Source organism: Amaranthus tricolor, chromosome 11, assembly GCF_026212465.1.
Source record: "Amaranthus tricolor cultivar Red isolate AtriRed21 chromosome 11, ASM2621246v1, whole genome shotgun sequence".
Classification (NCBI taxonomy): Eukaryota; Viridiplantae; Streptophyta; class Magnoliopsida; order Caryophyllales; family Amaranthaceae; genus Amaranthus; species Amaranthus tricolor.
In genome coordinates, this window is record NC_080057.1 from 24,307,073 (window position 1) to 24,320,479 (window position 13,407).

The following is a 13,407-nucleotide window of genomic DNA, read 5'->3' on the forward strand; positions in this document are numbered from 1 at the left end:
AGCTGTAACCGATTTTTGTAACTGACACATAATCATTAACCGAGATTACCCGAACCTAATAATTACCGACCCGAATTATGCTCGAAACGGAACTCGATCCGACTAAAACCGACTTAACCTGAACAAAGTTTAGATCGAACTGCTGTAAACCTGACACAAAATTTCTACATAGAAATATGATCGACTCATATTCAATCATCTTATTAGTTATTCTAATAAAGTGATAAATATTTGAATAAAATAAATTTTATAAATACATGTTTTTATATATTTAGAGTTAATAATCAATGGTCAATATTTATTTAACTACTTTTGATCGAATTAGATGAAAATTGATAGAACTTTATAATTTTAATTTTCAATCAAACAAGTAAAAGTAACAATGTAATAATGATCACTAATTGATTTGCAAATTAACTATTTTGCTTTAAGTGGAGGGAACTTTATCATCAATTAAAAAATGACTAACAACTTAATCTGATACTGACTCGATCGATACTAATTAGTATTTCGTAATTCGTAGCCAAATTCTACTTGAAAAATACTCGAACCCGATAAAACCGAACCAATTATTAACTGATGACAACCCGAGACCGATTGAAACTCGATACGAACTTCAACCGATACCGAACTGATGCAAACCCGATAGCTCGAATAACTGATCTTCAACCGAACTGTGACTAACCGACCGACTTAAGTGTGACCCGTCGTAACACGTATCCAAAATAAAAACGATCCGAACTACAACCGAACCGAATGAAATCCATCCAAAATCTACCCGATTACCCAAATAACACCTCTAGCACCAACCTAGTTGATAGAAATGAATGATGGAAGACTAAGAATATGAACATTATTAATAGGGAAAGGGAATAGCATACTCTAGTGAAATAGTGTCTCACACTGTCACTATTTTTACTCACTCGGTCCCACAATAATTGCTACAAAGCCTAATGGGTATGATGTAAGTAAATGCCCTACAAATTTATAAATGACATAAAAAAATAAATTAAACATAAATAATTATATGAGATCATATCACTTTAAAAAACTATAAATTATATAGCTCAACTAATTCAATTAATTTGATTATGGACTTCTTGTATTGTATCACTCTTAACTGAAAGTTGATCTATTACTTGCAATATATATTTAATGTGGATAAAAAATTTGAAAAAAATGAATTATAACCAAAAACAAAATATAACAAATTTAATTAGACAAATAAAATGAAAAATATAGCAGAATAAATGAGGCGGGGAATTATATGTTTCATCTAGACTCTTTACAAAGTCTACTATCAACCCGTTTAGTAAATGGTAATAAACGGTGATAATGAGAATGAAAAACTAATATAATCTTGGTTGAAAAATTCCTTGGCTACCTTGATAGTCATGCTTGTCCAACTTCAATCATCTAACTTTCTTCACAAAATTCATTTCAATGCATTGTCATTGGAAAATGTGGTATTAGATGGTAATGAAAATTTGTAAACAATTTTTTTTTATTATCAAAGTTTCATTGCCATGGGAATGATATAAAACTTTTAATGAAATTTTATACTATAAATTATTCTCATTACTACCATTTAATACCACTAACCAAACGGATCGTATAGATAGTACTCAGTAAGGACATATTTTCTGGTCCATCCTTGGATCTTTTTTAAGCCCTTCCAAATTCAGGCCCATTAGTAATTGTCAGATACTCCATTATTAATAAATCTGCAGCTATTTTTTATCTTAATTAAAAATTAATGTGTTGTTACATAAAAGGAGGAGATGGTTGGTGCAAGAAATTATTATAAAAGATATTACCTAAAAAATTATGAAATAGTAAATTAAAATTATAATAAAGATAACGTAGCAAACTTTAAAAAATAAAAAATAAAAGGCATATTAAAATTAAATACTCTACTACTCTTGATCGTTGATATTATCATCGTATTCAGTGTAATTTACATTAAAATGTAAAAGTGTTTTTACATTTGCTTTAGTTTTACTGAAGTAAACTTTTATTTATTTTAACTAAACTTGTTTTCAAACCTAAAATTGTGAAATATTGCAAAATACATCACTCTTTTGCTCGGTTTATAGAGCAAATGTCTTTCTCACATACATATCAATCAAAAATTTCAAATATAAATAAAAGGATAAAAAATAATTTACAATAAATAAAAGGATAAAAAATAATTTACAGTAAATAAAAGGGTGTATCTAATCTAATAATTTAAAACAAGTATCCGAAGTCTAAAATACAAAAAAAAAAAAAAAAAAAAAAAAAAAAAAAGATTCAAATTTCATGAATGAAGTGCATGTGAATCTGGTGTACTAGATTGAGTATTACCCAACCTTCTTAATCTCCAAAACTCACTAATTTATGGATCAATCTTCTCTAAATCTCTTCTTACTGATTCTGATTTGCTCTTCTAAGCATCATCAATGGCTTCTCAAAATCACCATTTTTATCATCTTCAAATACCTCTGTTTTTTTATCATTTACTTCAACTTCTGCACAACTTTCAAGGTCATCATAATCAGAAACAATATTATTATTAATATTATAATTATTGATACTAATTTGTTTACTGTCTTGATCTCCCCTCGATTTTGATGCGGAATCTCTGTTCTCTATTCCCGATACTCTGTTTCTTTCTTCCTCTGTTTTCTGTGCATTTTCTTCTGTTTCTGTTAAACCCCAGAATTGACATGCTAATGAAGAGGATCTGTATGGTGCAGATCTACAGCGCGTTAATAATAATGCATTGTTCGGTGTTACTGTCGCCATTGTCGTTGTTGAAACCGATTCTCGTCTTTCTCTCACCTCCCCTGTTTCTTCTTCCTGTTGTTCGAAACGATTTGAACAACACCGACTTAACAACAATGCATTCTTCGGTGTTTCTGTCATCGTCGTTATCGTTGTTTCTATCCGTTTTTCTCTGTCCTCCGCTGTTTCTTCATCTTCTGTTTCTTCTTGTTGTTCGAATCGATTTGAACAACACCGTGTTAGTAGCACTGGATTCTTCGGTGTTGCTGTCGTCGTTGATATCGGTTTTTCTCTCTTCTCTCCTGATTCTCTATCCTCTGTTTCTTCTTGTTGTTGTTCGAATCGATTTGAACAACACCGTGTTAACAACAATGCATTCTTCGGTGTTGCCGTCGTCGCCATTGTTGCTGTACATTTTTCTCTGTCCTCACTTGTATCTTCTTGTTGTTGTTGGAATCGATTTGAACAAGACCGTGTTAATAACAATGCATTTCTCGGCGGCATTGAGGTGTTTTCGATCGAAACCGATACTCGTCGTTCTCCCTCTACTTCTGTATCTTCTTGTTGTTGTTCGAATCGATTGGAACTAAACTTCGAAGAATCAGTACGAACTTTAATACTTCTACAATTAAAAAACAAAATCCATTTCCTAAAATTAGGGTTACAGAAAGAGGATTTTTGAAAACAAAAACAACAAAAACTGGATTTATTTGTAGATTTGGATTTAGAGCGTTTGACTCGAACTTGACCAATGCATGTAACTTTAGGAGAAGAAGGTTCTTGAGTAGTTTCAATGGCGGATGAAGACGGTTTTTTTCTTCTTAAAAATAATGATTTTGATTTTGATTTTGGTTTTCTTCCTCTACTTCTACTTCCTATGTTGGATTTGAGAAACCTCATTAATGGAGGTGGGAATTTATCAGTTCTACCAGGACTTGATAATGGCTTTGAAACAGAGGATAATATTCTCATCCTCTAAGTTTTTTAATGGTGTTTTTCAGTTTCAGTGAAGTGAGATTGAGAATGAGAGGATTAGAGTTCAGAGGAATGGTGATGAATATTTGGGTAGGAATGGTTATGGATTTTTGGTCTCCAAGTTTAACGCTTTTTATTAGTCATCTATATCTCTCAAAAGCTACCATCTTAAAATAAAAAATTCATATGCGGTACTAGTTGAACCATTTAGCCTATGCATAATAAGCGTGTCATAGAGAGATTGTCTAATATAAAAATTTGTTATCTTTGAATTAACATTTTTTGCTTTTTGATAATTAGAGGCAAAATAAGAAAAAAAAAAGTAAATAATAGAAATTAGTGATTAAGATAAAAGATAATGAATTTGTGAAAGGAATTTAAAAAAATAAAATGGGTGTGTTGCAAAAAAAATTGAAAAGAGTGTAAAATCATTTAGATGAGCTAAAATGAGAGGTGACGCTAATCGAGTCAGAATTAGAAAGTAGGGTTAAATACTTCTTTCTCTCAACCCTCAGTGACTAATTTTATTTACTTTTAGCATAAAGATTAAGAAGTTATTTTTAGTAGATTAAATACATATATATTAAATGAATTAATTTGATATTAAAATTTATATATAGAATGAATTTGTATAACATATTTAATTAAATAGATTAATTTTAAGTCTGATAAAGTCGTGTAACAAGAAGTTAACAAATTTGAGAGTATTCCATTTGCCTTAGAAACATAAATTTAGTGTATTCAACTTATCAATTTAACTAGTTGTTAGTGTTTTATGAGGTTAAAACACTAATAAAATGTACTATTGATATTTTTGATAAAGTAGCAATTTAAGTATATTATTGTTCAATATGACTACTATTGAAGTACTCGTATAATTTTTTAACTTTATACTCCTTATGTTTTATCTCGTTGGTTAAACATGATTTTTCATATATATATAAAAGTTAAAATATATAATGTGCGATCGTGTTATATTCAACAATAAATACATTATATAAATTTTATCAAAGGTATTTATAAATATTTAGTCTCGAATTATTAATAAAATAAAGAAAAAATTATCAAAAATAATACAACTTTTTACTTATTTTTCTATAATAATATTAACTTTTAATTAATTATTTCCTTAAAATATTCCTAACATATTAAAAATCAAACTATAAAATATTATATAAATTAATATTATTCATAGTAATTGAAGTATTTTTTACCAAAATAAAAGGGAAATAGGACAATGGGCCCTCTCAGTTGCTTTGGTGTAACTGCAGAAATAGGTGTACCATTTAATATATTTTGTGGAGTTAAAAAAAAGTGATTAAGTTGCACGGATGGCTGATTCTGACTTTAGTTACTTTTCTATTTCAAGGCTGTAAGGTTCTGTTTGTCTTACTAGATAACATTCAATTACCTACTCTCTATGCTCCCTCTTTGTCATATACTTTTAATTATATGAATTATTATCGTTGAAGCTTATTTTATATATTATGGTTTATGTGTAATTAAAATATATAAGTATTATTTTCTCTGTTTTAAAATGTTTTTATCATTTATTTTTTGCACAGTTTTCAAAGTAAATTTTGAGCCTTGATATCTCTAAATACGCATTATAAAAAATATATAATAAAAAAGTGTACATTAAGACGAATCTAATGAGTTCTCATATGGATATATTTTATAATCTATATATATTTCTTAAAAATCTTATTCAAAATTCTATCTCCAAAATAGAATATTCTAAGCAGAAAAATATTAGGAAATGGAAGGAGTAACTTTTTTATAAAATGTGTGTAATTGGACATATAAATAAACAATTCATTTGACTTATAATTAACTTTAACTCTATTTTAAATGAATTCAAAATCATATAAAAGTCAATCTGGATACAAGATTCAATTTGATCCAACCTAAAACACCTGATTCAAAGTTGACTCAATAACTAGAAGTCTAGAATGAACACCTCTAATTCCGAAGATTAAGCCTTATTTTTCTTTTTAGTTTGTTCCATTGAATTCATTCAAATAACTCAATACGTTTTCTCTAATTTTCTTTTTATTCTCTTGTAATGAATTTGTTCAAATAACTCGTACTTTTTTTTTATTTTCATCCATACTTTTTTTCTCAATTTTCAATGATAATGTATATGAATTTATTTTTACTATTTTTATTTAATTTTAATTTTTTATTTTATTTGTACTTATTACTATTTTTTTAAAACACAAAAGAGTATTCATATGCTCCACTTTATAAAAGCAAATCAATAAAACATCTAGATTCTGGAGGAAATACTATGGCACAAGAAAACTCATAGTACGAGTAAAAAAAAATTCTATCTTTGAATTGAATATTACTTTTCCCGATACTTATTATTTACATAAATTTTTATTTTTGGTTTTCTACTCATTTTCCATTATTTTTTTAATTGTGAAATGGATCATACTAACTCCTTTTAATCTCATACACCCAATTAAATTTTATTTTTAATATTATTCACACAATCCAATCTCTCTTTATTTAGATGAAGTCATGTATGAATTTGGTCTACTATATTTTAATGTGTACATATCTAAAAACGCATTAAAATAATAAGTATTTTACTTGATTAATACAATCAATAGAAAATACTTGTTATTATTAGGTTGGTGCAAACTAAAACCGTTAGGAATGACAAAAACTAATGGTCTACTAATCTAACACAAACCTAATTCGAAATAATTGGCTTTGGGTTGAGAGTTTTCACCCTATTAATTAAACAAGTTGACCCGAAAAGATCTGTTTATTAAATGAGTTAGGTTTAGGTCAAATTTTAAAGCTAAACAAACATGTATAACACATTTAATTATACGAGTTAAGTCTGAGTTAAATCAATAAGTATAACCTAAACTTAATTCATCCTTTAATATTTTTCTATTTTTCATAGTATATACAAAATATACAACTCATAAACAAAAATTGTAAAATTAAGGCCTGAAAAATTAGATGTAATTAATGTTAAAACCTTAAAATAAAAACAAAAAACTCTAAACGGGTTAAGTGGATCAAAATTAGATCGACTTAATCTGTTGCAGTCTTGAGATTAGGTCAGGGTTTTTGATTTTCATCCCAATTAAGTACAACAGTTAGGTTTGGGTCAATGGATTATGACTTGTTTATATATGATCCGAACCTGATCTAATATAATATGTTTGACATGCCTAAAAATAGTGCAGACAAAGTATATAAATTTTAGATTTATTTAATAGCATATTTATTACTCTAGAGAAAAAAAAATCCAAAAGTCAATTGATGTTATCTCATTGAGACAGTAGTACAGCTTTTTATTGATTTATTAAGCTATAATCTATATGTTTTGATTAATTGAGTTATCAGACTAAAATGATTGGTAAGCTTAATTGTATTTGTTGAGTACATCACATTTAATTACAAAATATAAAATTTTAAAATACAATATAATAATTAGAAAATCAATATTATCTTAGTTACTACTAAGAGATAGTACTATATATTTACATCAATATCCTAAAAAAAAATATTTACATCAATATAATTATGGAAAATATCAATATTTATAGTAAAAACTATTTTCAAAGACATTCTAAATGACAATATAAAATGTTAATAGGATTAGGGTTGAACAAAGTTTGGTCTAAATCGTAAACCAAATCGGAATTTTAGTATTTGGTCTAGTCTACGGTTTAAATGGTCTGGTCAGTTTTTTTTTTCAAATTAAGTTACGGTTTACGGTTTGGTCTCAGTTTTTTTATTTTTCAGACAAGACCGGACCGCAAAATGTACTATGGTTAAAAATCATAATTTTGTATTTAAAAAATTAGGTTGCCACCTAGATATTTTAAGATGTAGTTATTTTTATATAACAATATATACTTGAATGATGTTGATGTTATCAACTAATTACAAATTATTATATTTATTAATTATAGGTGTGAAATATTTACATAAATACATGTATTAATTTGGATGAAAATATAAAAATAAAAAACCGCAGACCAAACCAGACCGGACCGTTGTAAAACGATTTGGTTTGGTCCGAAAAATTTTCAAACATGAATTTCTAATTTGGTATGATTGTAGTGTCAGTTAGACCAGACCAAACCGGAGCGTGTTCACCGGATCATTTATCTCAGAGACTAAATTCAATTAATTTATACTTTTGAAACTCAACCTCAATTAGAGAATCAAGCCAAACTATATTAATTTTATGAGTTTACCCATAAAAATTTTAATTTAGATCACCAAAGAAAAAAAGGTACGTAATTGAAATATAATTCTGATAAAAGTATATATTTATATATAGATATTTTTATTACATCTCAAGATTATATCATATAACTGACTATATATATTGATTGGACAATTGAAAAATAAATAACCCATATGATTTATGAATCACAAGATTTAATTTTACAAATTAATAATAGTAATAATTTAGTGTAGTTATACCATCTCTAAAAATTTGCGCTATTTAACTAAAATATTCTCACATAAAAAAATTAAAACGAGCAAATTCAAATAAATAGTGAATAATTTTGAGGAACATTACATGAATCTAGGCTCTCATTTCCCCTTCAAGCAATCTAATTTCCCTACAAAAATAAAACAATTACAATACTTAATTAATTAATGCAATAATACAAGCTTATATTCAAGAACAAGAATGTTGTTTCCATCATCAAATTTCTTATAAAAATAATTTTTTTTAAAAATTAATCGCAATTTGAACAATAATAGTTTTATTTTTAAGGCAGATGTTTCATTGATTTTATAATATATTATTGACTTTAAAATTCAAGTCTCACCATGTCCTGCTCGGCGGCTCCTTTTTGGACATTCGATTAACACTTTAAATTTTTATTCAATTTTTTTAAAAAAATTCATCTTCAATTTCCTCCAAACAAAACTAGAGACTTAATGTAACACCTCCTAATTAAGTCAAATCTTAAAAAAGGATTTTTTAGGAAAACATAAACCAAAGTTCAAATCTATACTGTCACGTCCATTTCTGATAAGAAATAAATATAAGGCTAACAACTATAAAATAATCCTACACAACTTAACAACTTTACAACTGAAAGTGATATTTAAACTGAGACATAACTCTAATAAAAACTAATTTTCTCGGTAAACCTCACTCTACGTTCCCCACGTGATCAATAACCTGCAACATAAGAATGCAAGAAAAACAAAAACAAGGGAAAAACTCCCAAAATCAGTAAATTGAGTAATTTCAACTCCATCCCGTAAAACATTTAAGTTTGAAAACAATTTAAAAAAACAAAATATAATGGAGTTGAAAATAATTTTAGAAAATAATATATAGCTGAGTTAAAAAAAAACATCAATTTGTGAAAACAATATATATAATATCACATAAACCAATTAATTTATTTGATATTTAGTAATGACAACACATATATCCAATTATTAATTTGAGAGAACGAGAACGCCAGTAGGTCGAGGCTTTACCCCTATACCCACTTCATCAATAGGTCGTCACCCTAAAATAATTAATCAAGGCTAGCAGAGTAGTCTCAGGTAGGGATGCAGGCGGGGCGGGTCTAATAGGAGACCCGCCCCATCCCCGTCCCATCGGGGCGGGGATGGGTCCCGATTTGATGGGTCATGGGGCGGGTACGGGTATAAAATTTATACCCACCGCGGGGATGGGGATGGGAATGCGAAATGGAATTGGATAGTGATGAGATTATTATGGATTGATTTTGGATGATTTTGAGTTGATGTTGAAATACTTTTGTTTTAGACATGTATTTTTGTTTGAGACTTTGGTTATATGTTTGTTTGAGACTTTGAATATGTAATTGTTTGAGACTTTGGATGGGTGGTGGGGCGGAGATGATTTTAGGTACAAACCCATCGGGCGGGGACGGGGAAAAAAATTATACCCGCCGCGGGGATAGGGACGGGGATGGGTATTGCATTAATAGATGGGGATGGGGATGGGAATTCCAATACCCGCCCCGCCCCGTTTGCATCCCTAGTCTCAGGTCACCTAGTGTGCACACCCCTCCTACTTAGATCGCAACAAATAGAAGGAAGACCAAACATCGTATCAAGTATCAGATATAATGATACTTGTCGGCATCTATACTAACCAAACAGGGCAAGCTATTCATCACCCTTATACTTGGATCACAACAAATATAAGAGCTTCATTTCCCTCGTGTTACACTTTACGTGATTTAATATTTTTTTTATAATTGGTCGCGAGCACATAAACATATAGCCAAACATACATTATTTATTTTATTTCAGGATCATAAGTTTTTCCAAGAAAAATATATTTCAATAATATCCAATTGTAATTTCATTTTTCAAATCACCATTTTAATATCAATTGGTGGCAACATGTATTAATTGCATAAGTATTTCAAATTTAATCGAATTAAAAAATTAATCATTATTAAAATAATAATAATATAAATTTCATCAAAATAATAATATTATGAATTAAATATTTAACAAAATAATAGTAAATATCATTTTCAGAATAATATAAAAAGTATAGTATAATACAAAATCACATTTCCCATTCAAACACATCAATTATCACTTAACTTATAATATTAACGGGAAAACTCTAATTGGATGGACATTGAGAATTACCTCGTGAAATGAGCCTAGAATATTAATGTACCCTCCTATCAAACTTCCTTTACAAACTTAATGTTCGAAGTATAACTGTTGTTTGTAATTTGTAGAAAATGTCTAAAGATTGAAAAATACTATCGAGGTGAAAAAGAAATTGATAATAATAGATCTGAAGAAAGACAAATGGTTGATGAGAAAAAAAATAAAAAAAGAAGAAAGAAAATTAATACGGTGATATAATTTAATGAGTAAATTGCTTAATTTATAATGGAGGAATATTGTTGGTTAGAATTAGAGGAAAAGTGGGAAAGATAATGGAGACAAATGAGGAGTTATTTTAGAAAGTAGGGGAAGAAAGTTTAATTTTGAAATTTTTTTTTAGTAAAGGTCAATGAGTTTTTCTAAACTCAAGTATTTTTTTTTATATTAAAACTACTTCTAAATTTTTGGGTTTTTTTTTAATCTTATTTTATTTTATTTAAACCTAGTTTGTTTCTCTTTTTTTTTTTTTTTTTAAGTTTTAAATGTATAATTTTCTTAACAAATTTATTATTTTGTTTAAATTTTCTAAATTTTACATTATTATATATATTTTTTCCTATTTTTATTTTATTTTATTTTTTTATACATTATTTTTTTAAAAAATATCTCTAATCTTCAAGATAACTCTGTATTAAAAACTTGAAATCTAAGGATGAGAGATTTTTACTTTCACACTTATGATGAGCTTAATTATTCTCGCTACAAATAAGAATGGTTAATTCTCCCTCGCATTGCTTGTATTAATTTATATTATAGTGAATTTTAATTGTTTTGAATTAAGGTTCTGATAGTGTTATTGTTATTTCTTCTCTATTTTGCTCATGATATTGTTTCCCCTTCATACAAGAATCGTATTTTTATATGGCGTTAACAATTCAACTTGGAAGGAAGGATAGAGTGATATTCAAACTAGCTTAATCTGATAATTAAACCTTCATAATATTTAATTTTTTCTATTAATATTCTCAAAATACATCATATTATAATTATCATTGTGGTAGTATTATCACAAGTACAAAAAGATTTAGTCAATATATAAGATTGATTCGAGAATCATGGGTTAATTTTGCAATTGATGAAAACTTTTTTTTTTCACCCTTAGAAGTTAGAACATGATTTCGATTCCCACTGCCTATAGAGAATAAAATATTCTCAAATCTTAAAGAATTGGTTTACTATTGGGTTGATGAAGTATTTAAGTTTCAATAAACATAAGATGTTAAAAGAATATTCTAGATCCTTGATCCCATCACAAAGATTGCATAGATGAATCAATGCATCAAAAACCAAATAGCATGGACTTAAATGTTGAAATCAATATTTGCAAAAGATTGAAAAATTGAAGATAATTAAATATAAAAAGAAAGTGATTATTTGAAATTTAGATAGAGTGCCTTACATTTGTATGAATATAGAAGTTGTTGGAAGATATTTTCCTGGATCTTTTGGCAAGTTTGTGATGATGAATGTGAGGTTTTTGATCCAATGTTTTAGGAGGAGGAAGATGAGAGTGTGTCTCAGGACCTCTATAATCAATCTCATACACATGTTCATCATTCATATTTGACGTTTCTTCTCCCCTTAGTCCTACAGCAACAAACACTTGTTAGTATCATTATCATCATATCTGATCCCACTCATAGAAGCTATGATCAGGGTTTGGAAATAATTGAATAACGGCAAACTATATATTTATCATATGAGATAGAGAGGTTGCGGCAAGTTAAAGTCACAAGTACTATAGTATCTTCAAATAATACTCTCATTGTCGTACTTCTCTGTTATTTTGAGTTTGCAACACTTACTAAAAAACTCTTTGATATTGAATAGAGTATTACAAACTCAAAAAGACAGAGAGAGTAATGAATTTGCTACTATTAATAATATTTTCTACGAATAATCACTGTCAGTAGCAAGCTCACATAAATCGAAAAAGTAATTAAATGATTTTACCTGAAAAATTGTAAGGTGATGTGAGCAAGAGGTAGAAGATCAAAGCTAGAGCGTAGTTGAGTGCCATTACAAGGGGATTTCTAGTATGAAGTGGTTGAGAAATGGTATTGTGTTAAATAAAGACTAGGGTTAGGGTTAGGGTTGGTTCAAATGCGTGGTTAGAAGTGCGACCAATAAAGAACATGAATATAAATTTTTTTTTCTATATATAATTGATGCAATTTGTGATTTAAAACTATTTAATTTTGATGATTGAAAATAATATGAAGGTACGGGTTTTGGGATTTGTATATAAATGATTCTTTATCTGTTAGTTTACGTAAAAGTCTTAAAAAGTCGAGGGCGGTCGAGATTTCATGGCTTCTCACTTTCAAAACTGTTGTGTTGTTAGTCATTACTTGATGAGCACAGCAAGGCAATGATGTACAACAACTCCATTTGAGTTGGAGCATTAAATTTCAACAAATTTGGCCCATACTGCATTGCATTGCACACATCCGAACCCAATGTCATGCCCATAAGCATTTAAGATTTTAATGTCTTTGCTTTTCGCATTTAATTTCTCGATTAATTTCCTTATTAATCGTTTCAAATAAAAAAAAAAGAAAATAATACTTCTTTCGTTTTAAATGAATTGTAACAAGTAAATAGTATTGTTTTTAAAATGAGGAGGGGTACAAAAAGGTGAACTTTATGAGTAAGTGTGAAGAATGTGAGAATGAGATGAAAAGTTAAATAAACTATACCAAGTTCTTTGAGACAAAATAAAAAGAAATTTATTTTGAGACAAAGAGAATCTACGCTGCCTCTTGGATTGTAAATAAGGATTTAATTATTTTCGAAAAGAAAAACATACAACTAACATATAATTAATGTTTAATTTTTACGAGAATTATGAATGGACCTAGTAGTTGTTAACTTTCTCTATTACTCTCATGAGAAGGGTTTGATTTCCACCCCATACAACATGAATTAGTTCCCCTTCCCATTATCTGTAAGAATCTCAAATCTAAACCCCGATTTAGAAGAACAATTAAATGTTAC

The 13,407-nt window shown here is 28.2% G+C and overlaps 2 protein-coding genes across 3 annotated transcripts; both read right to left on the reverse strand.

Annotated features, from left to right (window-relative positions):
- Window positions 1-2,093: 2,093 nt before the first annotated feature.
- Window positions 2,094-4,114, reverse strand: LOC130827635 (uncharacterized). The gene has a single exon (XM_057693410.1). It carries the CDS (start codon window positions 3,736-3,738, stop codon window positions 2,407-2,409), a length of 1,332 nt encoding a protein of 443 aa, XP_057549393.1. The 5' UTR covers window positions 3,739-4,114; the 3' UTR covers window positions 2,094-2,406.
- A 3,472-nt stretch (window positions 4,115-7,586) lies between these two features.
- LOC130827636 (uncharacterized) lies at window positions 7,587-13,182 on the reverse strand. 2 transcript variants are annotated; one of them, XM_057693412.1, is made up of 4 exons: window positions 12,364-13,182; window positions 11,810-11,997; window positions 8,858-8,917; window positions 8,043-8,345 (listed from the first exon to the last, which is right to left on the reverse strand). In XM_057693412.1, the coding sequence occupies exons 1-3, from the start codon at window positions 12,428-12,430 to the stop codon at window positions 8,888-8,890; spliced, it is 285 nt and encodes a 94-aa protein (XP_057549395.1). In that variant the 5' UTR covers window positions 12,431-13,182; the 3' UTR covers window positions 8,043-8,345; window positions 8,858-8,887. The 2 variants fall into 2 exon arrangements, with proteins under 2 accessions (XP_057549396.1, XP_057549395.1); XM_057693413.1 differs by lacking the exon at window positions 8,858-8,917 and having other exon boundaries at window positions 7,587-8,345.
- Window positions 13,183-13,407: the final 225 nt, after the last annotated feature.

Bases quoted from the DNA above. Each gene is read 5' to 3' on its own strand.
- LOC130827635 (XM_057693410.1), bottom strand. From the start codon at position 3,738: ATGAGAATATTATCCTCTGTTTCAAAGCCATTATCAAGTCCTGGTAGA.
- LOC130827636 (XM_057693412.1), bottom strand. From the start codon at position 12,430: ATGGCACTCAACTACGCTCTAGCTTTGATCTTCTACCTCTTGCTCACA. The intron at 11,998-12,363 runs GTAAAATCATTT...TTGTTGCTGTAG, and splicing joins ATCACCTTACAATTTTTCAG to GACTAAGGGGAGAAGAAACG. The intron at 8,918-11,809 runs GTAAGGCACTCT...CTTATGTTGCAG, and splicing joins ACTTCTATATTCATACAAAT to GTTATTGATCACGTGGGGAA.